Source organism: Lynx rufus, unplaced genomic scaffold (assembly GCF_022079265.1).
Source record: "Lynx rufus isolate CCGP_SWC_20201006 ecotype Redwood Valley unplaced genomic scaffold, mLynRuf1.p SCAF_27, whole genome shotgun sequence".
NCBI classification, from domain to species: Eukaryota; Metazoa; Chordata; class Mammalia; order Carnivora; family Felidae; genus Lynx; species Lynx rufus.
Genome location: NW_025814842.1, coordinates 7,536,456 through 7,558,484, shown reverse-complemented (window position 1 = coordinate 7,558,484; position 22,029 = coordinate 7,536,456). Strand labels below are relative to the sequence as shown.

The 22,029-nt window shown below is 60.8% G+C and overlaps 2 protein-coding genes across 9 annotated transcripts; one reads left to right on the top strand and one right to left on the bottom strand.

Moving 5' to 3' along the window:
• Positions 1-6,331: 6,331 nt before the first annotated feature.
• Positions 6,332-16,035, top strand: GIGYF1 (GRB10 interacting GYF protein 1). Of its 8 annotated transcripts, none has more exons than XM_047089566.1 (24): positions 6,332-6,414; positions 6,509-6,638; positions 6,747-6,842; positions 7,007-7,118; positions 7,228-7,336; positions 7,700-7,740; positions 7,963-8,133; positions 8,380-8,633; positions 8,754-8,862; positions 9,348-9,485; positions 9,652-9,749; positions 9,958-10,129; positions 10,264-10,430; positions 10,548-10,648; positions 10,736-10,849; positions 10,933-11,033; positions 11,189-11,271; positions 11,379-11,522; positions 11,633-11,860; positions 12,142-12,326; positions 12,432-12,592; positions 12,687-12,844; positions 12,937-13,066; positions 13,160-16,035. In XM_047089566.1, exons 1-24 carry the CDS (start codon positions 6,380-6,382, stop codon positions 13,210-13,212), a joined length of 3,090 nt encoding a protein of 1,029 aa, XP_046945522.1. In that variant the 5' UTR covers positions 6,332-6,379; the 3' UTR covers positions 13,213-16,035. The 8 variants fall into 8 exon arrangements, with proteins under 8 accessions (XP_046945522.1, XP_046945520.1, XP_046945516.1 ...); XM_047089564.1 differs by having other exon boundaries at positions 12,139-12,326; XM_047089563.1 differs by lacking the exon at positions 6,332-6,414 and having other exon boundaries at positions 6,421-6,638; positions 12,139-12,326.
• GNB2 (G protein subunit beta 2) lies at positions 15,960-21,135 on the bottom strand. Its single transcript, XM_047089567.1, has 10 exons — positions 21,007-21,135; positions 18,566-18,711; positions 18,326-18,364; positions 18,101-18,207; positions 17,707-17,770; positions 17,461-17,623; positions 17,300-17,366; positions 16,812-17,013; positions 16,505-16,721; positions 15,960-16,437 (listed from the first exon to the last, which is right to left on the bottom strand). Exons 2-10 carry the CDS (start codon positions 18,620-18,622, stop codon positions 16,331-16,333), a joined length of 1,023 nt encoding a protein of 340 aa, XP_046945523.1. The 5' UTR covers positions 18,623-18,711; positions 21,007-21,135; the 3' UTR covers positions 15,960-16,330.
• Between the last annotated feature and the right edge of the window lie 894 nt (positions 21,136-22,029).

Here is a 22,029-nt window from a genome sequence, read left to right as displayed (position 1 = left end):
AGAAACTCTAGGTCTCACCAGCCAGTGCTGCCTCGGACAGTTTCCAAGTGATTAGTTCCTCACTTATTTCATATATCCCAGAACGTCTGAGTGAACACACATCTGGATTAAAAGTTGTCTCCTTCAATCCAGGCGGGCTTCCCGGAGGAAGCCGACTGGCGAAACTCAGAGCCCTGCGATGCCACCTGCGGCGGCCTCCGTCGCGACGGTCACGCGTCACTTGCCTAGGGGCAGCCGGGGAGCGCCCCGGGGACCCCCACCCCCGGCCCGCTGCAGGCCCTGCGTCACGTGATGAGCCAGGCCCCGGGTCACGTGTCGGGGGGGGGTCGGGGCGGCGGGCTTTGGGGCTCCTCGCGGGGCGCGCGGGGCGGGCGCCTGGCCGTGCGGGTCGCGGGGGACCGGAGCCGCGGAGGGGGCGGGGGCGGGGGCGGCGGCGGCGGCGGCAGCGGCGGCGGCGGAGGGGGCGGCCCCGCGGCCCAGCGTCCGCGTCACGTGGTGCGAGGCGGGCAGCCATCTTGCTACAAACACAAACAGAGAGGAGCGGCCGCCGCGGGAGCGCCAGCGCCCCCTCCCCCGCCGCCGCTGCCGCCGTCGCCGCCGCCCCCCGGCCCGCCGCGCGCCGCCAACGCCCCGGGACCGGAGCCTCGCGCCGCCCGCCCGCCGCGGTAAGCGCTCGGCGGCTCCGCGGACCCCGGCCCGCCGCCGGGCCCGGGGCAGGCCCGCCCCCGACGCCGAGGCGGCCGCGCCGAGCCTGCGAGAGCCAGAGCGAGAGCGCGGGCCGCCGGCACGGACCCTCCCGCGCCTCTGCCCAGGCCGCCGCCGCCGCCGCAGCCGCCCGGTGCGTCCGCACTCCCGCCGGCCCTTCCCCGGCACGGCCCCGAGGGAGGCCGGGCCCCTCCCGGGGGGCGGCCGCCCTCGCCCCGCGCACCTGGCGCCCCCTCCCTGAAGGGCACGCCGTCCTCCCGGGCGGCCCGCCTCCTTCCCACCCCCGCGCTCCTAACGGTCGCCCTCGGGCCCCTCGGCAGCCCTGCCCGGCCCCCTCCCGTCCATCCGCATCCTCCGCCGGGGCCCCCCGACCCTAATGCCCGGCGGTCCCCGGAGACTTCCCCGGCGTGCCTCCGGGCTCTTATAATTAGCTGGGCCCAGCGGCTCTGAAAGTCCAGGCGTTCCGTGACTTTGGCCAACGTGGAAGCCTTTCCTCTTAACCAAAGCACCTCCACTGGGTCTTCACCTAAATCTCCTTTCCACGAGCGACATTAGTGCTTGGTCATTGGGGTCTCCTTGCTCCCTGTTGCCTGACCGTTTTCAACACCTAAGTCTTTCCTGTCTCCAGGCCAGGCTCTTCCCAGCCCAGCGCCTCTGATGCAGCAGCTCCCCGGCCACGGCCCCTCACACTTTGGCTTTTTTTTTCCCCCCTCCTTCTTCTTCCTTCCTAAGTTAACTTAAAAGCAACCCTCATCTCGCATTTCTTACCCGGCCGTTACTAGAATTCCCAGTAAGCTCCCAGGTCTGGTCCTTCATAGGGCCCCGGCCCTGGGAGATGCTAAGTCAATTGTTGTTGGCCCATTCTTTCCTCCACCCGCCCCAGTCTCACTGCCCTCTCCTTATTGCTGCTTGCCCAAAGATCAACCTCCACACAATCTCTCCACTGCTCCTCTGAGCTGGCAGTTAGTTGCACCTTAGCCCTCCACCCCCCGCCTCTGCATCTGAAGCCCTATGGGCGCCGACAGGGTAGTCCCCTTTGCCATTCATGATGTGGGAGTTCGCTCTCCAGGTCCTTCATCTGTACTGTTCCCTGTGTGTCTCAGGCCACCCACCCTCACTCAGCTCCAGTCTTAGTTTCTAGTTGTTGGTCTGGTGTGTAATTGGGAAGGATCGAGACGGATCTGGATTTTGTGTTGCTGCCTTGGTCTGGGGACCCAGGGCCTTAGGAGACCTATATGGTGATTACAGTCAAGTGAGTTGTGTTCCTAGACCTCTGGCCCGACTTTTTAAGCCAGGGGACAGATTAGTATTGTTGCCGTTTGAGAAATTAAAGGACTGTAGTTTGTTGTTGTCTGTGGTTGGAGTTAGGGGTAGAAGGAGTAGTCTCAATTTAAACAGCAAGGGAGAAGAGATTGCTACGTGAAAGATTTATAAAACTAAAGGAAATTTAAAACGGCCTGAAACTCACAAAGTACTCGGGGTGCTTCTGCTGCTAGTGCATCCCTTCTCCAGTCTCGAACAGAGTGTCTGGGGACATGGGGTCCCCTGTGGGGCCAGCTGCATCCTTCCTTCCTTGTTTTCCCTGGCTAGGTCCCAAGACTGGGCAAGTGGGTAGAAGGGATCAAATGAGGTAAAGTGTGAAAGCGCTTTGAAAACTTAACTGGTAAACGTGCCAAGGGGCGTTATTTGTCATGATGGCTCAGAGAGGAGAGAGCTGGGATCGCTCACCAGGTGGGGGGAACATGGGCTTGCACCCCTTTCTGAGCTTTCTCAGTTACCCTCCCGGGCCTGGAGGATCTTCGCATCCTGAGAAAGGGCAGAGTCACTTCCCAACAGGTTTGGGACTGGGCGGTTGTTGGTTGCTCAGATGTCGGGGAATTTGGGACTCCACTTCTGTTAATAGTGGTACCTTTCTGTGCCAAGGCACATAGCTCTGGAATGGGGCTAATTTTAGGGTTGATGGAATGAGGAAATAACGTTAACTTAGCGTGTGCTAGGACTGCCCATTCTTGGGATCTTTTTCTTCTCAGAGTTCTGAACCCCAGAGAACAGGCTTCCCTCCTGTTCCTGCAAGCCTGTTGTGAACACCCTGGACCAGTATATCTTTTTCCCTCAACTCCAGCAGGGGGCAGCCTTTTAATAGCAATAAATCTAAAGCTTGGAGGGAGAGGGTATACCAAGGCCTGAGAAAGAAGTTGGGGCAGAGGGATGGAGGGAGCCGGGCAGGCAGATGAGGCAGGCACGTGCTGAAGGTAGGGGTGGCGGGTAAGCGGGAAAGAGCCTGGAGGAGACGCTTAGATCAAGAAGCCAGGAAAGGGTGCTGCCCCCAGTCCTGTCTGCTGTCTGTCCCGGCCCTTTTCCTTCACTGGAAAGGGATCCAAACAGGTGGCTTCGAGAGTTTGTGATAGAGAAACTTTGCACAGTTTTTTTAATCTCTTCTTAAGGATTTCCATCCTGGCAGGGTTTCAGATTTCTCTCAAGGGACAGTATAATTAGGAAAAGATTTCCCTGCTTTTAGGGGAGACTGAACTGGAATAAATTTGGTTTCTCCTGTCTTCTGTTCTTCCCCGTAAACACAGAGCAGGCTTTACCTGCGCTTGTGATATGGAGGAGGCGTCCTCAGCCCGGGCACTGTCGCCGCATCGGGCCCACTAATTTCTTGTTGTGGGGGGCTGTCATGCGCCTTGTTGGAGGCCAGTAGCGCCTTTCAAGTCACGCCTACCAAAACCGTATCCAGATACTGCCACATGTGCCCTGGAGCGCAGGCGCCCCCAGTTAAGAACCCCTGGCTCAGAGGACACAGAAGCACGCCTGGTCGGAAGGTGGGAACCACCGGCAGCTCGTGTGCTGCTTTGCAGTGCTTCCTTTGGTCCAAAGGACGACCCGACAGCCACCGGCTGCTGGACCAGGTCCCCCTGTGGCCAGGCCAGCCCGGAGACGTGACTTTCCTCCAGCCGCTCCTCTGCTTCCTCCGCCCTGACTACCTTTCCTTGCTTCTGCAGTTTCCCTGCTTCTCACACCGGGAACCACTTTTCCTCAGTTTGCCAGTCTGCGACCAGGACAGAAAGGTGAAGGCCGGAAGAGGAGAGCTGCCTTTGCCACTCCCTGGAAGGGAGGGAGGGTGAGTTGTCCCTGTTGTCTCACAGCGGCCTTCCATGAGGATGGGGCTCTTCTGGAAAGAATCGCAAGGGGCTCAGAACAGCCTCTCCTGAGGTTTGTTTGCAGGAATGTGGGGTGTTTTCTTTGGAGTGAGGAGGACCTCGGTATGTAATAGGTATTCCCAAATGTCTCTTTTTTTCCCCCCCTAAACCTTTTTTTTTTTTTTTTTTCTCCTGCCGGGGTGGGGGTGGTAAAACAGGCCATTTAACCATTTTTGAGTGTACGATTCTGCAAGGTTAAGTACGTTCACGTTGTTGTGCAACTGTCCCCACTGTCCCATCTTCAGAACTCTTTCGTTGGTCCCGTTTTGGCTGAAACTTCTTACCTATTAAACACTTCCCAGCCCTGGCCCCTATTATTCTATGTGTCTCTAAATTTGGCTGCTCAAGGAATCTCAAACAAGAGGAATCCTGTGGTGTTTGCTCTTTTGTGACTGGGCTGTTTCATTTAGCATAGTGTCTTCAAGGTTGATTGGGCAGATTAGGTAAGGGCTGTAGCGTGGAAAGAAGGAACCTTACTCTGTTGTCCTGGGAGGCCTGCGTGAATCCAGTGAAAGGAAGAGCTTTTCAAATGTTTTTATTTATTTTTGAGAGAGGCAGAGCGTGAGTGGGGGAGGGGCAGAGAGAGAGAGACAGAGAGACAGAGACAGAGACACAGGATCCGAAGCAGGCTCCAGGCTCTGAGCTGTCAGCACAGAGCCCGATGAGAGGCTCGAACCCACGAACACCGAGATCGTGACCGGAGCCGAAGTCAGACGCTTAATGGACTAAGCCACCCAGGTGCCCCTTTTCAACACCATGTGTCTCCTGAGAGCCATGTGTGCCGTGGTGTGCTCTGTCGCCAGGAATGTCCAGTTGGGGCTGTTGCAGAAGAGATGGTCATGCCAGGGACAAGTCCACCCTGTTCTAGACAACCTCCAAAGCTGGGTTTCCTCCTAGGACACCAGGATTTTGGAAGCGGGTCCCACTTCTGTCATGGTGTTCCGCTTTGTCTTCCCGTCTGCAGCTGTGAGAGCTACTGCCCCTTGACCCCTCTGGAAGAAACCCTTCCGCCTTTCTTCACAGAATCGTGGAGTCTTGGACTTGATGGAAACCGTGGAGGCACTCTGGTCCGGCTTCCTCCCCAGCCAGTGAGGGAAGTCCTTGTGCAGCTCCCTGAGACCTCACCCACCCATCCTTGCTCAGAACCGCCAGGGATGCGCTGCCCCCTGAGAGCCTCTCCTGCTGTTCCTTAGGAGGAAAGGTCGCTGCCACTGCCACTACTTCTGTCAACCTCATTTTTACTTTATGGTGAGAGGGGCTTTTGCCTAGTTTGTAGCATAATGTTCCCTTTTTGGTTCTTAGTAGTTGTGATGGGGCTCTTCCCGATCCCTGGAAAAGTGTGGATTCCTGTTGGGTAAACCAGGCCAAGGGGGCACTGGCTGGACTCACCTGCCTGTGGCCTTCCGTTTGCCCTGTCTTTGGCCCTGGGGTAGGGGCTCCTCACCGCTGCTCCCATTCTACTGGCTTTCCCCCCAAACGGAATCCCTGGATTCTAGTTGCCAAACAGGCGGCCCTGAGAGTTTTCAGGAGGGAGGTAATTTTGCTCCTAGGTTGCATTTGTGATTCTTTCCGTAATTGATGTTTTTTTGTCTCTAGGGTATTTGTGGCTCTGACGTTTTGTTTGTTGGTTTCCTTGCTTGCTTGTGTTTTACCTTTGTTCTGAGTGTCCCCCATGCCTCAACCAGCCCCTTCCCAAATACCACGCCACCCTGCGAGGGCGCTTAGGCCTGGAGAGGTACCTGGCGTGCTCTGCCACAATGCCAACGCCTCTGTTAGCTCTGCTGGGTCAATTAACTGGTCTTGAGGCCTAGCGGGGGGGACAGAGATGAGAAAGAGCAGGGTCCGTGGCTCCCTGCGCCGGATAACTAGAAGCCTCCCGCAGCTGTGGATCTCCCCATGTTGTGGGCCAGGGGAGGGCCAGAGGTGGGGAGACCCACCCGGCCCATTAGTTTAACCCCAGTTTTATTTTCTTGCCTCTCGGTAAGGATCTTTCCCTGATGTGAAGCTCCCTCCCTGGACACCACTGTAGTCAGGTCAGCGTCCTGTAGCTTGGAGACCTTGGTTCATTCCAGCACAGGCCCCTGCCTGAAGAGAGCCCCGGCCCGGCCCGGCCCGGCCCTACCTGCTTCCTGGGGCAAGGCTGCCAAGTAAGTCTGGGGTAGAGGGAGGTACCCTTTGCTGAATCTGGAAAGGGCTCCAGCTGCCCTGTTTTCCTTCCTTCCCCCAGGTCTTCCCCCGTTGCGACAGTTCACTTAACTCATGGTGTGAGCGGCACGTGGCTGGCTTAGGTGAGTCCTTTCAGAGTTCATTAGGCAGGATTCCATTTCTTCTCTTCTTGCGCTTCTCTAGGTGTGTGATGTGTTGTCTCCGAGGCCTAGTGTCCCCGTGTCTCCACAGGTGTTTGGAGAGTGAACGCCAGGTCCCCCCCTTGTCCCTTCAGCCCCTCGGACCTTGAGGATACACCTGGCTCCACGATGGCAGCAGAGACCCTCAATTTTGGGCCTGAGTGGTGAGTCACACATGCTTTGGATGGCTCAGAGAAACCAGGAAGAAGAGGGCTGCCCGGATTCCTGTTTCTCTCCTTTCCTGTGTCCCTTTTCTAGGCTGAGGGCCCTTTCCAGCGGTGGCAGTGTGGCCTCTCCACCCCCGTCCCCTGCCATGCCCAAATACAAGCTGGCTGACTATCGCTACGGGCGAGAAGAGATGCTGGCTCTCTACGTCAAGGAGAACAAGGTGGGGCTAGGCGAGAGTGTGGGGTATGTGGCCCTGTTGCCCATTTGGTCTCAGCCAGTGGAGGGGGTCCAGGAGCACGTGGGACCTCCGCTCTGCCCCGGTTGACAGGTACCCGATGAGCTGCAGGACAAGGAGTTTGCTGCGGTGCTGCAGGAGGAGCCACTGCAGCCCCTGGCGCTGGAGCCTTTGACTGAGGAGGAGCAGGTGGGCCTGGGCCGGAGCCTTGCAGGGCAGGGTGCTGGGTCTCCATCTTGGAGAGAGGGGCCAAAGCTGGAAAGACAGGTGGTGGAGGTTGTGGTTCTGGGCGGGGTGGGGGGGGGGGCGGCGGGTGCCTGGGTCCTCACTCCCACCCCTGGCTCCCTCCTCAGAGAAACTTCTCCCTGTCAGTGAACAGTGTGGCTGTGCTGAGGCTGATGGGGAAGGGGGCCGGCCCCCCCCTAGGTGGCGCCTCCCGCGGCAGGGGCAGCACTCGGAGCCGAGGTAGAGGGGGTGACCACGTGTTCTGGGGGCGGGCCGAGGTGGGGCCCATGGTTTTGAGGGTGCAGAGAGACGATCGGGCAGGCTTCCCACGTGTATCTCCTTTCTCCAGGCCGAGGCCGTGGTGACAGTTGCTTTTACCAAAGAAGCATCGAAGAAGGCGAAGGGGCCTTTGGTCGAAACCCCCGGGAGATCCAGCGTAGCCAGAGTTGGGATGACAGGTGCTGGCAGCATCATGGCAGAGCAGAGAAGCTCTGTGGCGGGTTCTGGTGTCGTGTGGAGGGGTTCCGCGCCTTTGGCATTAGAGAGCAGCAGGGGATTTGCTGAATAAGCCTTGGTCACAAGTCTTTCTCTTTGCCTCCCAACTCCCTGCTGCCTTCCTCTCTTCCCATTTGTCCTGTGACCTCCTGTTCTAATGTGTCCCCTTGGGCTCCCTCCCAAGACTGACTTTTCTCTAACCATCCCCCCCCCCAGCCCTCCCTCTCCCCACCCTTCTCAGGGCAGAAGGGACAAGTTGTGCAGAGATGCTGCAGGTTGGGGAGGGGAAGCTGTCCTGGTTTGACCAACACCTTTTCCTTCCGCAGAGGCGAGAGAAGGTTTGAGAAGTCGGCCAGGAGGGATGGAGGTATGGAGAGTTGCAAGGGCGATGGCCGGGTCCTGAGGGTCCCTGAGAGGTGGGGGGAGGACTGAAATGGGTGACCACATGAGGGGAAGGTGTTTCCTGAGGGAGGTGGTGGGAGCAGGGGGGCCTGGAGCTGGGCTCCTCCTTTATCACGAGGTGTGTAGTAAGAGTCTTCCAGGAACCGTGGCTGCCCTTCCACTGACTGTGTCTTCCCCTGTTTCCAAGCGCGATCCGGGTTTGAGGAGGGAGGGGCTGGCCCGAGGAAGGAACATGCCCGCTCAGATAGCGAGAACTGGCGTTCTCTCCGAGAGGAGCAAGAGGAAGAGGAGGAAGGCAGTTGGAGACTTGGGGCAGGACCCCGGCGAGATGGCGACCGCTGGCGCTCAGCCAGCCCTGGTGAGGTTGGGGCCGGATGGGTGTTGTGGGGGGCATTGGTGGCAAGAGCTTCCTGAGGGTGTGTTCCCGCAGCCGGGTGGAGGGAACAGAAAGTTTCCTGGAGTGGAGCGGGTGGGAGGGCAGACTTGGAGATGTCGGTTCCCGGTGGGGGCGCGGGGGGGGGGGGGGTCCCCAGTGGGCAACAGAAGAGCGAAAGCCAGCTTGCCCAGGATACTGATTCTCCTTCTCTTGACTTTTTCTGCCCAGATAGCGGTCCCCGCTCTGCTGGCTGGCGGGAACATGGGGACCGGCGTCGCAAGTTTGAATTTGATATTCGAGGGGATCGAGGAGGGTGTGGTGAAGAGGAGGGGCGGGGTGGGGGAGGCAGCGCTCACCTGCGGAGGTGCCGAGGGCCTGACGGCTTTGAGGAGGACAAGGATGGGCTCCCCGAATGGTGCCTGGACGACGAGGATGAGGAGATGGGCACCTTTGATGCCTCTGGGGCCTTTCTGCCTCTCAAGGTATTTGTGAGGGGGCGAGGGGAAGGTCTGTGCTGGCGGGTGGTGGGACCTACCCCAGCAGGGGCCTCTCCCACTCATCCTCTGCCCCTCGTCCCCACCGGGTTCCGTAACCCTGTGCAGAAGGGCCCCAAGGAGCCTATTCCTGAGGAGCAGGAGCTCGACTTCCAGGGCCTGGAGGAAGAGGAGGAAGAACCTTCTGAAGCGCTAGATGAGGCGGGCCCTGAGGCGGGTGAGCCCGAGGAGCAGGGTGGGGTGGGGAGGAGAGGAGGTGGGCAGGCAGAAGGCCCTCACCAGGCTAGGCACCAGCTGTCCACCCGCCTTCAGGAGAAGGCGGCCTGTGAGAAGAGCGGGTGTCGTCAGGCGGGAGGAACGCAGTGGGGCTGTCTGAAAGGCAGGGTGCCAGGCGAAACCCCGATGTAATCAAGATGACCTGTGAAAATTCCTTGGAGGACTTAAGGAATGTGGTGCCAAGAGTGGTGTTGCGTGTACAGCCCTAGGCGGTGACCTGGACACGCTCCTGACGCGTCTGGTGTCGCAAAGTGGGGTTTGTGGTGCTGATTGGTTGGATGTTAGTGGGGTCGACCAAAGCTAGGTGGGAGGATTCAGTGTCCAGAGGCCTAGATCCTGGCCACAGATGGAGGATTTATGCCAAGTCATCTTTAAGGCCTTCCAGCTGGTTGGTTTTGAATTCTGGTAATTGCCCTTCTCTTTCAGGAGGGAAGGAGCTGACCCCACTGCCTCCCCAGGAGGAAAACTCCAGCTCCCCGCCCCCACTGCCCACCTTGGGCCCGCTCTGGGGAACTAACGGGGAAGGCGACGATGCTACAGAGAAAGACCTGCCGGCGACTGAAGGTAGCCTGGGGTTGACGGGGGCGGGGGACGCTCCCCTTCCTTGGAGGGGGCGGGGAGAGAGCTAGAATCACAGCCCTCTCCTCTGGAATGAGGGTGGATTGGGGTGGGGGGGGTGTTTCCTTCCTGTCTCGGGATCTTCCGTTGCACTTCCTTTCTTCGCTCCTAGACGATATGAGGGGGATGCAGCTGAGTCCCGGGGTGGGCTCACCCCCCGGTCCACCCGGAGATCTGGAGGATGATGAAGGCCTGAAGCACCTGCAGCAGGTGTGGGAGAAGCCTAAGAAGGTTCTAGGGATCCTCCCCTACAGAGGACAGGGGGCCGTTGTTCCATCTGTCGCCACCCACTTCCTACTTTCCCCGTCTGTCTGCCTTGTGATCCGACCTCCCGGCTCCACCCTGACCTCAGCCTCGGCCTCATCTTGGTGTTGCCTTCTTGGGCCGTTGAGCCTTCCCTCTCTCCCTGGTCTCCCAGGAGGCAGAGAAGCTGGTGGCCTCCCTGCAGGACAGCTCCCTGGAGGAAGAGCAGTTTACGGCTGCCATGCAGGCCCAGGGTCTGCGCCACTCAGCAGCTGCCACTGCCCTCCCTCTCAGCCACGGTGCGGCCCGGAAGTGGTTCTACAAGGACCCACAGGGGGAGATCCAAGGTGCTCGTGGGGAGTGGGAGCCATGCAGTGGGAGTTCGGGGGGCGGGGGTGGGTGGGCAGGAGGACGACCTCATTCTCGTTCAGGGCTTCTCTGGCGTAGCTTTCTGACCGAAGTCCCCTTTCCCTTGGTCCAGGCCCCTTTACAACGCAGGAGATGGCGGAGTGGTTCCAGGCGGGCTATTTTTCCATGGCACTGCTTGTGAAGCGGGGCTGTGATGAGGGCTTCCAGCCACTGGGTGAGGTGATCAAGATGTGGGGTCGTGTGCCCTTTGCCCCGGGACCCTCACCACCCCCACTGCTGGTGAGCACGTCCACCTGGAGAGGAGCAGGGCGGGGAAGCGGGAGCCGGACGGATGGCGGCGGGTGGTGCGGAGCGAGACCAGGTCAGAGGCACAGAAGCGCTCTGGCCCCCACTCAGGGCAACATGGACCAGGAGCGGCTGAAGAAGCAGCAGGAGCTGGCGGCCGCGGCCTTGTACCAGCAGCTGCAGCACCAGCAGTTTCTGCAGCTGGTTGGCAGGTACGGGGGCCTTGAAGGCCTTGTGGGTCAGGCCGGGCGCCGGCTGTGTGGCCTCTCCCCGCTCGACACCAGTCTCCGTGTCTGCAGCCGGCAGCTCCCGCAGTGCGCGCTCCGGGAAAAGGCCGCTCTGGGGGACCTGACGCCGCCCCAGCAGCAGCTCACTGCGTTCCTACAGCAGCTCCAAGCTCTCAAACCGCCCAGGTCCGGGGCCAGTCTGTGCAGGGGGGGAGGTGGGCAGAGCCGAGAGGGACTCCGGTCCTGAGAATCCTCGCTCTGCTCCTCAGAGGCGGGGACCAGAACCTGCTCCCGACCATGAACCGGTCCTTGTCGGTGCCGGATTCGGGCCCCCTCTGGGACATACATACCTCAGCCTCATCACAGTCAGGTGTGTGGCCAGCCTGTCCCCTGCCCCCGCTTTCTGAACCCCAGTGCCCCGATCCCGGGGGGGCGGGCCAGGGGCTCTGTGTCTGCTCCCACCCTCTTGCGCTCTAGCCCGGCGGCACTCGGAGCTGCTTCCTGCAGCTGCTTTGCTTCCTGCAGGCGGTGAGGCCAGTCTTTGGGACATACCAATTAACTCTTCGACTCAGGGTCCAATTCTAGAACAACTCCAGCTGCAGCACAAAGTGAGTGGGCTTCAGGGGGCTGGGGTCCTGGGGTGGCAGGGGCCAGACCGACGCCGGGGAAGGCTGGGTGCCCCCGCTCTGCCGTCTGAGCTGGCTTCCTGTGCCAGTTCCAAGAGCGCAGAGAAGTGGAGCTCAGGGCGAAGCGGGAGGAGGAGGAGCGCAAGCGGCGGGAGGAGAAGCGCCGGCAGCAGCAGCAGCAGGAGGAGCAGAAGCGGCGGCAGGAAGAAGAGGAGCTGTTTCGGCGCAAGCAGGTGGGTGCCCAGCTGGGCCTCCCCCGCTGCGCTGGGGCCCGGGGCCGGCCACGCGCTCTCCCCGCGTCTTCCCGTGTCTCACCACGTCTCCTCGCGTCTCCCCGCTCCAGGTGCGGCAGCAGGAGCTCCTGCTGAAGCTGCTGCAGCAGCAGCAGGCAGCGGCCGCCGTCCCGGCGTCCCCCGCACCCAGCTCCCCGCCACCGTTGTGGGCCGGCCTGGCCAAGCAGGGGCTGTCCATGAAGACGCTGCTGGAGCTGCAGCTGGAGGGCGAGCGGCAGCTGCATAAGCAGCCCCCACCTCGGGAGCCGTCGCGGGCCCAGGCCCCCAACCACCGTGTGGTGAGCAGGCGGGCCGGCCTTTCCCCCACCGATCGATCAGCCGGTCTTGAGCCCTCAGGACCCCCCCCTTCCAGTTACAGTTCCCAGGGTGACCGGGGGTGGGGGGAGCGGGGGGAGGGATGGTTGAGCCCAAGGTACAGACCTGACTCTGAAGGCTCTCGCTTCTGGGCGGCCCTCACCTTGCCCCGCTCTGCCACCTAAACGAGCCCCCCTCCCCACCTAGCTGTTTGGAGTGCGTGTGTCTGTGTTTGGGTCACCCTGACTTCTGCCATCTGTAGCAGCTCGGGGGCCTGGGCGCTGCTCCTCTGAACCAGTGGGTGTCTGAGGCTGGGCCACTGTGGGGCGGGCCCGACAAGAGTGGGGGCAGCAGCGGTGGCCTGGGGCTCTGGGAGGACACCCTCAAGAGCAGCGGGAGCCTGGCCCGCAGCCTGGGCCTGAAGAACAGCCGGAGCAGCCCCTCTCTCAGGTGGGTGCCGGGGTCTGTCTGCGCGGCGCGGCACGGCGGGGGAGGGGGAGACCCTGACCTGCCTCAGCAGATTTCATGCCTCCGGTTCGTCCCCGTCCTGCTCAGTGACTCGTACAGCCACCTGTCAGGCCGGCCTGTGCGCAAAAAGACAGAGGAGGAAGAGAAGCTGCTGAAGCTGCTCCAGGGCATCCCCAGGCCCCAGGACGGCTTCACCCAGTGGTGTGAGCAGATGCTGCACACATTGAGCACCACAGGCAGCCTGGACGGTATGGGCAGCAGCCCCTGAGGGTGCCGGGCTGACCCGGGGCTTCCCGACCTGCATCAGGTGGGCCCTGACAGCCCGCCTCTCCTGCCCCTTAGTGCCCATGGCTGTAGCGATCCTCAAGGAGGTAGAATCCCCCTACGATGTCCACGATTATATCCGGTCCTGCTTGGGGGACACGCTGGAAGCCAAAGAATTTGCCAAACAGTTCCTGGAGCGGAGGGCCAAACAGAAAGCCAGCCAGCAGCGGCAGCAGGTGAGGCTCCGTCGGCTCCCCCGGCAGGTGGGATGAGGTGGGATGAGATCGCCCCACACCGCGCTGACCCAGCTTCCTTCTGCGCCCCGCAGGAGGCTTGGCTGAGCGGCGGCTCCCTGCAGACAGCCTTTCAGACCAACCACAGCACCAAACTCGGCCCTGGGGAGGGCAGCAAGGCCAAGAGGCGGGCTCTGATGCTGCACTCGGATCCCAGCATCTTGGGTAAGTTTGGGGGTGCGGCCATGAAGGAGGCTTCTTACTCGTACGGGGCGGGGGCCTGGGGAGAGCTCAAACCCAGCTTCTCCCCGGCTTCAGGGTACTCCCTGCACGGACCTTCTGGTGAGATCGAGAGCGTGGATGACTACTGACCAGCCCGTCCCACCAGCCCCTGGGCTGTAGGCCAGGGGCAGCAGCAGCGGCTTGGACCCTTGGGTCCCCAGCCTGCAGGCTCCCCACGGGAGCATAGGAGGAAGCAGGGGCAGGGTCCCCAGCACTTGTTACAAACCACACGATGCACCTTAACTCACCCACCACGAGGCACTTTACAGATTGGGGGGGAAGGGTTTTTGGTTTTTTTGTTTTTTGGGTTGTTTTTTTTTGTTTTTTCTTTTTTTAAAAAGCATTTTAAACCGCATTGAAGAAAACTGTTAGGAGAGACAAAAAAAAAATTGTTAAAAACTAGACTCTAAGCACCCCTTCCCCCTGTAGGGACAGTGAGGGTGACAATGGAAGGTCCACAGAGGTCTTTTGGGGTTTTTTTTTGTGTATGTGTGTGTGTGTGTGTGTGTGTGTGTGTGTGTTTTGTTTTTTGTTTTTGTTTTTTAAGAAAAAAGAAAATGGAAAAAAAAAAAAAGGTTAGGAGATTTAAGGAAAAAAACACACTGTTATTTTGGGGCAGTGGGGACACAGGCCCCATGGACCTGTCCTGCCTGGCCCCCAAGGCTGCACTTACCCTCCCTGCCCCGCAAGGTGGGCCATTGGGGTAACTGGAAGCTGGGGTGCCAGCAGTTTGCACAGCGAGGCCCCCTCAGCCCCGCCGGCCGGACCCGCTGTGAACGGCTCCCTTTGTTGCTGTGACCGTGGCAGAGGTGTCCGTGGTGGGGGCCAAAGTAGCCCCTTGGCTTTGCTGCTTTAGGGGAAAGTTGCACAAATGGGCCGGGCCGCCTCCGCTCTCTAGGCTGCCATCCTGTGCTGGCTGACGGTGGGGAGGGGGAGAGGGCCAGCCGGTGCCAATCTCTTCTGGCCGTCAGGGTGACGGAACTTCCACTCTGGCCCTGGTGAGGGGCTTCCCCCACTGCTGCCATTTGGGGGGACGGCCTGGGTGTGAAGCTGAAAGCCTCAGCTCCCTGCCTTGCCACATGAATGTATTCTTTGGGCCACAAGCCCCTGCTGCGCCTTCTGCCTCAACCCCGTGCGAGGTGGGAGTAGAGCAGTTCCTCCGGGAGCTGGAGAGAGGCACCACTTACTGACTGTTTTCTCCTGTGAAAGGGGCAAGAGGAGGGCCTAGGAGGCCAAGGGAGTGGGCAGCATGGGGCTTCGGGTTGCAGTGTGGGGGCTGTCAGAATGGAGCTCCCCCCGCCTGCAGCCAGCTGTGTGGGAAGTGGACCACCCAGCCCTGCTCTGAACCCCCCCCCCCCATTGACCAAATGGGAGAGGAGCCGGTGGCCTCTCCCCCTCCCTGCTCCCCTGATGCGTTTTTAATGTTGGGTAAGGTGTGGGGGTCAAGAATAGAAGTGTTGTCTCTCCTGGGTCAGGGGAAGGCCACCCTTCTGTTGCTCACCAACTTCTCATTCCCAATCACCTGCCTGGGTTTGTCTCCATTTGTGTGTGTTTTTCTTTTCTTTTCTTTTTTTTTTTTTTTTTTAAACAGTTTGTTGTATCTTTTGGGTTTCTCATCTAACTTCTCCCATTGACCTCATTGCTCAGAGTGCAGTATTAGGGCAGGAATCTGCCACTGCCTCCCCTCCATGAATGTATTTGTCCTTCCTGCCCTGGGGAAATGGGGAGTGGCCCATTTTCTTTCCCCATCCATTCTTAGACCACATTTTTTTTTGTTCTTTTTTTTTGTTTTGTTTTGTTTTGCACCAAAGTGGCAACTGGGTCAGTGTTGGGGGATAAAGCTGGCCTCGGGGGTGGAGGGGCATCCTCCACCTGCTTCTCCCTGGTTTCAACAGTGTTAGCGTCCGTGAAAAGACAATATTCTCTCTAAAGCAATAAGGGGGTGATGGGCCAGGGGGAAATGTCTTGCTGCTGCTGGCCCCCCAGCTCCCCCCTTCCTCACGCCAGTATTTGGCGGCATTAGAGGTGTCGGGGGAGTACTGTTGTGACTGAATGTAACCGCCCCCACCCCTGCCGCAGCCAATGCAGGGGAGGGGGGTGACACTCTTCCCTGTTTCTTCCTTCCCCTTCCCCCCAGCTAAAGAGACTTTGAACTTAGGGGGCCCTTGAGCCTGGAGAGGCCTTAACCCTGTGAGGAAGTGTAGGGGGGGCCCTCTCCCACCCCCATCCCCTTCTGAGAGTGGTCAATGTTTACAAGCCCCTGAGCCCCCCAGCCCAGGGACTCCACCCCCATTGCTGTCCTTTCCCACCCGTCTTCCTGGGCCCCAGCTGCTCTCCCACCCTCCTGGGTTGGGGTGGGTGCAGGGGCTGTTCTGTATCCCCTTGTCTGCCTTGGACCCACAATCTCCCCCACCCTCACCCTGTGTGACTCCCCTCTCTTCTACCTGCCCCTGTAAATATTCCCCTTCCCCCAATAAAACTTGGTGTGTGTTCTCCCCTCTTGATTCTGTGTCTTGTCTTGGGGAAAGGGGCATTGTGATCGGAAAGACAGCTCTGAGCTAGGAACTGAGCTGTGGGCCAGGGCAGCTGTGGTCAGCCAGCCAGAGTCTGAGGGCTGTGTGTGTGTGTGTGTGTGTGTGTGGGAGCGGGAGCACCCGTGGCCCTGCTGGGCAGGTCCTCCTGCTTGACTTCCGCCTTGGGCTGGAGAAGGAGTGGGAGTTTCTCTCTGGTCCTTACTTACAAGGGCCCAAACCCCTGCCCACCCCCCACCCCCACCCCCTTGTCTGCCCTGGGGACAGAGATCTGCACTGAGAAAGACACAAGGGTAGAGACCAGGTACAGAGTTGGAATTGGTTCCTTTATGGAAAAACTGAAAATATAATAAAAATTAAAATAAAACCAGTTTTAAAAAAGCCAGCCCCTGGAGTTTCTACCTCCTGCCTCTGGCCCTCCAGAGGGATGAGGCCCCAATCCCAGGGCAGCAAAAGGATGAGGGCTTTCTGCCCCTCCTCTCCCCCCATTCTATCCCATCTTCATCTCCACAGTGGGGGCCCCCGGGAGGAACCAAACCTGGGTAGGGGAGCAGGGACCCAAGGCCCGGTGGCCCGGGGAGGGGGGCTTGGTGTGCACCCAGCCCCAAAGCTCCCGGTCTGTAGTGTGGGCATGGGCAGGGCCCCTCCTGGCCTGGGCTCAGTGGGGTGGCAGCTGTTAGTTCCAGATCTTGAGGAAGGAGTCCCAGGAGCCTGTGGCCACAGCCATGCCATCATCAGTGACCCCAAGGCAGCTCACGCGGTTGTCGTGGCCAGCAAGGACACCTGTGAGGAAAGAACATCAGAACCCCCACCGGCTGGCGGCCCCGGCCCCCGCCCGTCCCCAGCGCACCTGCACGATCACCCTTCATGGCGTCCCAGATGTTGCAGTTGAAGTCGTCGTAGCCAGCGAGCAGCAGCCGGCCGCTGCGGGAGAAGGCAACAGAGGTGATGCCGCAGATGATGTTGTCGTGGGAGTACATGAGGAGCTCCTGGTCAGCCCGCAGGTCAAAGAGGCGGCACGTGGCATCATCGGAGCCCGTGGTGAAGGCATAGCCATTGGGGAAGAACTGCAGGACATGGGACCAGAGTGGGATGAGGGCACAGCAAGGCCAGGAGCCTGGCAGAGACAGGCCGGCCCAGCTCTGTCCAGAACTTACAGCCACGGCATTGATGTCTGATTCGTGGCCAATGAAGGTCTGTCGGCACATAGAATCCCGAACGTCCCACAGCTTGATGGAGGCGTCACAGGCACCTGACACAAAGGTGCGGCCATCAGGGGCCAGCGACAGGGACATCACATCTCCACTGTGTCCGGCAAAACCCACCGTCTGCTGTCCTGTCTCGATGTCCCAAAGGGCACTGGAGAAATGACAGGAAGAAGGAAGGGGTCAGAGAGAGGTCCCTGCCCCCCTTCCCCTCCAAGTGAGCCCAGCCCTGACAGAGCCTCCTCCAAGGAAGGGGCATGGGGGGGGAGGGGGGGGGTTGGGGTTGGGGGGGAGCCACTGGGTCACAGGAAAGGGAGGCAGAGTGTTCAGAAGCCCCTCACCCTCTCAGGGCATGTATTACATGCTAAGCACCAAGGCAGGGGCCCCCCAGGGAGGAAGTACTGGTGAGCCCTGACTACCTAGCCCTGGCAGGGCCTCACCAGGTCGTGTCCCCAGAGCTGGTGATGATTTGGTTGTCATCCAGGAAGCGGCAGCACGACAGGTACCCTGGGGAAAGGGGCTGGTCAGCCGGGTCTCTAAGGGAGGGCAGCACAGCCCCTCCCCCCGCAACAGCACCCAAGCCCTGCCAGGTCCCTCTCACCAGTGTGGCCAGGCAGCTCCCGGCTGACCCTGACATTGCCCTCACGGGTCTTGAGGCTGTAGATGGAGCAGATGTTGTCCAACCCCCCACAGGCCACAAAGTTCCCTGAGGGCGCGTAGGCACAGGTCATGACCCAGGAGGAGCGCAGAGGGATGGCATGGACCTAGAAAGGAGGAGCAGTGCCCAAGGTCAGAGCCAGCCAGGGCCTGCAGCCCAGCCCCATCCAGCCTCGGGCACCACCTCTACCTTGTTGGTGGTATAGCTGTCCCAGATGATGAGCTTCCCGTCCTGGGAGGCGCTGACCAGCAGCCTTTTAAAAAGTGGCAGGGAAGAGGCAGAGGAGTCAGGGTAGGAAGCTCCTTTCGGAGGCAGGACACCTTTCCCCCTTCACCCATCTGGTGGGAGACCCTCTGAGACTACTCCCAGCAGCAGCCCAGAAGTCCCTGTTCATTCGGTCCTATTTCCCATCCCCTGGGACTGTCTGGGAGCCATGGCCTCCCCAAATATGTCCACAACATGGGGATCCTGTTCCTCCCACCAGATCAGCAAGGTGGCAACCCTCACCCCACTCTGCCTGCTATATTCAGCCCAGGGCAACACAAAAGCTCGGCACACAGCCCCAACCACTCGCACACCACACCTTGAATCTGTCCCCCAGTGCATGGCATAGATTTTTGCCAGGTGCCCGCGGAGGGTCCTCCGCGTCCTCATCTGAATTCTCCCCACTGGGTCCAGCCCAGCTGTGATCTGGAGGTAGAAGCAGAATGGGCTCAGGGAGGTTCAAGGTGGTGTGGCCCACCAAGCAGTATGCCTCTAACACTTGCTCCTTCCCTAAACCCCAAGTCCAGCCCTGGATTCATCTCACCTGGGTCAGTGTTGAATCCCCACATGCTTTTCGGGCATCCTGTAAGAGATGGATGGCAGAACCATCAGAGAGACAGGAGAGGCGAGGAAGAGACAGGGAAAGAGGTGACAGGGGAGTGGAGAGAAGACAGCGAGCTACTAGGATAGCCACACACACACAAATCCCTCCCCCCACCCAGTACGTGCAGGCCACCTGGCCCTTGCCTGCTCAGCCTCCCCAGCCCAGCGGCCAGGCCCTCACCCGGATCTGGTTCCGGAGCTGCTCAGCCTCCTGTCTCAGTTGCTCCAGCTCACTCATGGCGCCGGGCCCGTGGGGCGGGGTTGGGGGCGGCTGGGGGCCGCGGGACGGGGGCTGGGGGAGACAGCTCCTCGCCGCTGGCCCGAGGCCTGGGGGATGCAGGGCTGACGTCAGGCCCAAGGCCGCCGGAGAAGAAGGGGGGAAAAAGGCGGGGTTGAAGCCCGGCCCGGAAGGGGTAAGCGCCGGTCGGAGGGGGGAGGGGACAGCAGCGGCGGCCGCGGTCCCCCAGGCTGAATTGGGGTCTCTGGCACAGAAGGGATGTTGCCCAGGAAAAGCTGACTTCCCCAATCTTCCGCCCCCCGGAAACGGAGCGGGAAGTGCAAGAGGAAGCGCAGGGGAAACCCCTCCCTCGGACAGCAGCTCGGGCGGGACACCCGCGGCAGGAACTGAAGGGGGGGGACGGAGGAGGGGGGGCGGGGAGAGTCCCTTAGAAAACAAACCTGGCGTCCTCCCGGGCCGCACAGACACCGCCCTCCTAGCACCTAATTTTAAAAGGGGCGGTGCCTCTTTAAATTCACCCCCACACGCCGCACACCCTCCACACACACCCCAGCTTCGACTGGGGTGGGGGAGACCAGAGGGGGAAGCTGGGCTGTTCGTGGGGTTGCCTAGGCAACCGTCACCCGGACTGAGAGCACCTCATTGGTGAAGTGCCCCCACCCTAGCCCTGTTGCCAAGGCAACCGCATCCACGGCAGAGACCTGTAGGGTGGGTGACCCCACCCCCGGCCCCATCGCCCCCGCCCGACCCAGCCTCCCGCCCCGACCCAGAACCGGCCAGGGTGGCTGTTTACAGGATTTGGGAAAGCCGATTGGCGCTAATAGGTTCGGGACGGCTCACCCCGGATAATCCCCGGGCCGGCTGCGCCCCATTAGCCGCCCCCGGCGGGCGGAGGCGAAGGTGGAGGGGAAGGCAGCCCCTAGTCGCTGCTCCCTCCAGCGCCGAGGCCGCCCGCCCCGGCGCGCCCGCAGTAAGCCCGTGGGAGCCGTTCTCGAGTAATTAGTGCTCCGAGGAGAGGTCCCCGGCCCCGAGGCGCGGAGCTGCTCTCTCCCAGGCGCGGGCGGGCGGGAGAGCTGGCGGCCCCAAGCGGCCCGGCCTCGCGCCCTCGGCACCCCAGAAGCCCAGTCCCTGGGCTCCGCGCCGGGGCCCCAGGGGCTAGGCTGGCTCCGCTCCAGGGCCCGGAGTCCTGCCCCACTCTTTGGACACCTGTGTGATCAGGCCATGCACACTGCACTCTGCCGACCCAGGCGTCCCCCACCCAGCTCCCACTTCCCCCAGGCCCTGGGCGTTCCTCTTTCCCCCTGACATTTCCCCTCTGTCAGTTCAGCTTTTTACGCTCGCGCCGGGGGATGCCCTTCCAAAAAAGCGGGGAGTGGGGGTGGGGGGGAGAGTCTCCCACTCCACCGCCCCAGCTCAGGACAAAGCCTCTTCCTTCTAGCCGCCAGCAGCCCAGGCCGGGCGGCAACGCCAGAAGCTGGGGGCAGAAGGAAGCAGGCCAGGAAGAAGCCGCTGGGGGCGGGGGCGACGCTCCCAGCCCTCAGTCCCCATCACTCGCCGGAGCCCCCTCGGCTGCCCCCGGATTCTGGGCATACAGTGGCCGGGGCCCCAAGGAGAAATAGGGGTGCCACCGCCTCCGCGGGTCTGGCGGGGCGAAGGGAAGGGGACATGGGAGGGTCCCGGATCTGGCAGCTGGAAGGCGCGGGCCGGTGCCGCGCTGCAAAGCGCAGTGGGCCTGGCCCTTCGGCCCCCACGACCTCCATTTTGCCCAAAAGAAAGCTAGGCGTGGGGTGAGGGCGCCCAGGAGCTGGGCTTGAGGTTAGGGCTAGTAGAGGGAGCAGGGTGCCGAGGTCTCCGGTCTAGGGTAATATGGCCAGAAAACACCGACAGAACCCAAGGGTTCTGAGGGTAGGGTGGAGGCGAAGGGAAGGGTGGCCTCGCGGCCTTGCCTGCCTCTCTGAAGATTCTGGAGTTTTGCAAGGCGAATACCGCCAGAGGTGCAAAGAGGACACGAGGGGTGCTACCCAGGGGCAAACGAGAGGGCGGTGATGGGGGGGAAAGGGGGCGGGACGGGGCCTACAGAAAGCCCGGAATTTGGCCCCCAAACTTCTCAGGGAGCAAGAGGCAGGAGGGGCTGCGACAGGGTCTGGGGTCAGGCAAAACGCCTCGGACGGTGCAAGGAGGGCGTGCATTACTGGGAACAAGGGTCCCCCCCACCCCAGTTCCCCTTCCGGGTTTGGGAGCGACGGAGCCAGAGGAAGGGAGGGGAGGTCTAGGGTGCTACGTCCGCTCCCGAGAGGCCAGACGAGGAGACAGAAGGAAGAGAGGTTCCCCCACGGAAATTTGGGGCTGGGGGAGAGAAGGACTCCTTTTGCCAGCGGAGGTACCTGTGGCGGTGGGACTCTGCGAAGGGTCGCTAGAGCAGCGCGGGAGGTCCTGTCTTCCTCCGCGGCGGAGGCGGCAGCGGCGGCGACGCGGATGGATTTCCTCAGTCACCCCAACTCAACCGTCCAGCGCTGCTCTCCCCAGAGCGGAGGGATCCCGCCCGCCAGTGACGCGGCCGTCGCCGCCGCGCCCAGGGCCCGGCTGGGCGAGACCAATTCCTTAGTGGGGGGAGGCCAGAAGGCAAAAGACCACTTAAGGGGCAAGAACTAACCCCGTCACAACAAAGATATCACACCACACTATTTCGACGCAAAACGGACCAAAAAGAATGCTTCGTTTTCTGAAAAGGAGCAGGACATCCCCCCTGGGACTGGAAGAGATGGTATCGGCACAGGGGAGGGGGGGGAAGAAACCGCTCTCTGGTCACGTGACCCACCCTCCCGGATTGGGCGGCTCCAGACTGGGTAGGGGAGCTTGACGCCCCAGTTCTGAGTTCGGCACGCCCCTGCTCCAGTGAGACCACGCCCCTCCGAGGTCCAGGACAGAGCTCGAGAGATCCCTACCCGCGCGGGACGGAGCAGTCGGCCTTGAGGCTGCAGAGGGACGCTTCTGAAAGTCCCCGAGGAATAGTGCGGGACCCTGAACCTGAGAATGATGAGAGGAGCCATCCATGCCCAGGAAGTTCCCCAGCGTTGCCCCCTGGGCTTTTGTAGAACTCTACCGGGCTGCATGACACTGTAATAACAACTCCTATTTTTTGAGGTCCATACTTATTTAGTCCTCACGACAGTGCTGCGAATTTAAGTACTGGCATTGTCCCCATTTTATAGTAGTGGAAACAGATTCCTAGGGCTGCAGAGTTGAGATATGAACCAGGGTGGCTTTAGCGACTTAACGTGCAGGGATACCAATACTAACCTCTTGAGTAACCCTCCAGTGGACCCTCCCTGTAAAGGAATGAGAATGAAAGTGTTGCCTTCCTGTCTGCCCTGCAAGTCACGTTGGATTGTTATGAGAGTCTGACG

Bases quoted from the DNA above. Each gene is read 5' to 3' on its own strand.
- GIGYF1 (XM_047089558.1), top strand. From the start codon at position 6,426: ATGCTTTGGATGGCTCAGAGAAACCAGGAAGAAGAGGGCTGCCCGGAT. The intron at 10,649-10,735 runs GTACGGGGGCCT...CCGTGTCTGCAG, and splicing joins TTTCTGCAGCTGGTTGGCAG to CCGGCAGCTCCCGCAGTGCG. The intron at 13,067-13,159 runs GTAAGTTTGGGG...CCCCGGCTTCAG, and splicing joins CTCGGATCCCAGCATCTTGG to GGTACTCCCTGCACGGACCT.
- GNB2 (XM_047089567.1), bottom strand. From the start codon at position 18,622: ATGAGTGAGCTGGAGCAACTGAGACAGGAGGCTGAGCAGCTCCGGAAC. The intron at 17,367-17,460 runs GTGAGAGGGACC...CCCTTTCCCCAG, and splicing joins GGAGCTGCCTGGCCACACTG to GGTACCTGTCGTGCTGCCGC. The intron at 17,014-17,299 runs GTGAGGCCCTGC...TCATTTCTCCAG, and splicing joins AGCTCTGGGGACACGACCTG to TGCCCTTTGGGACATCGAGA.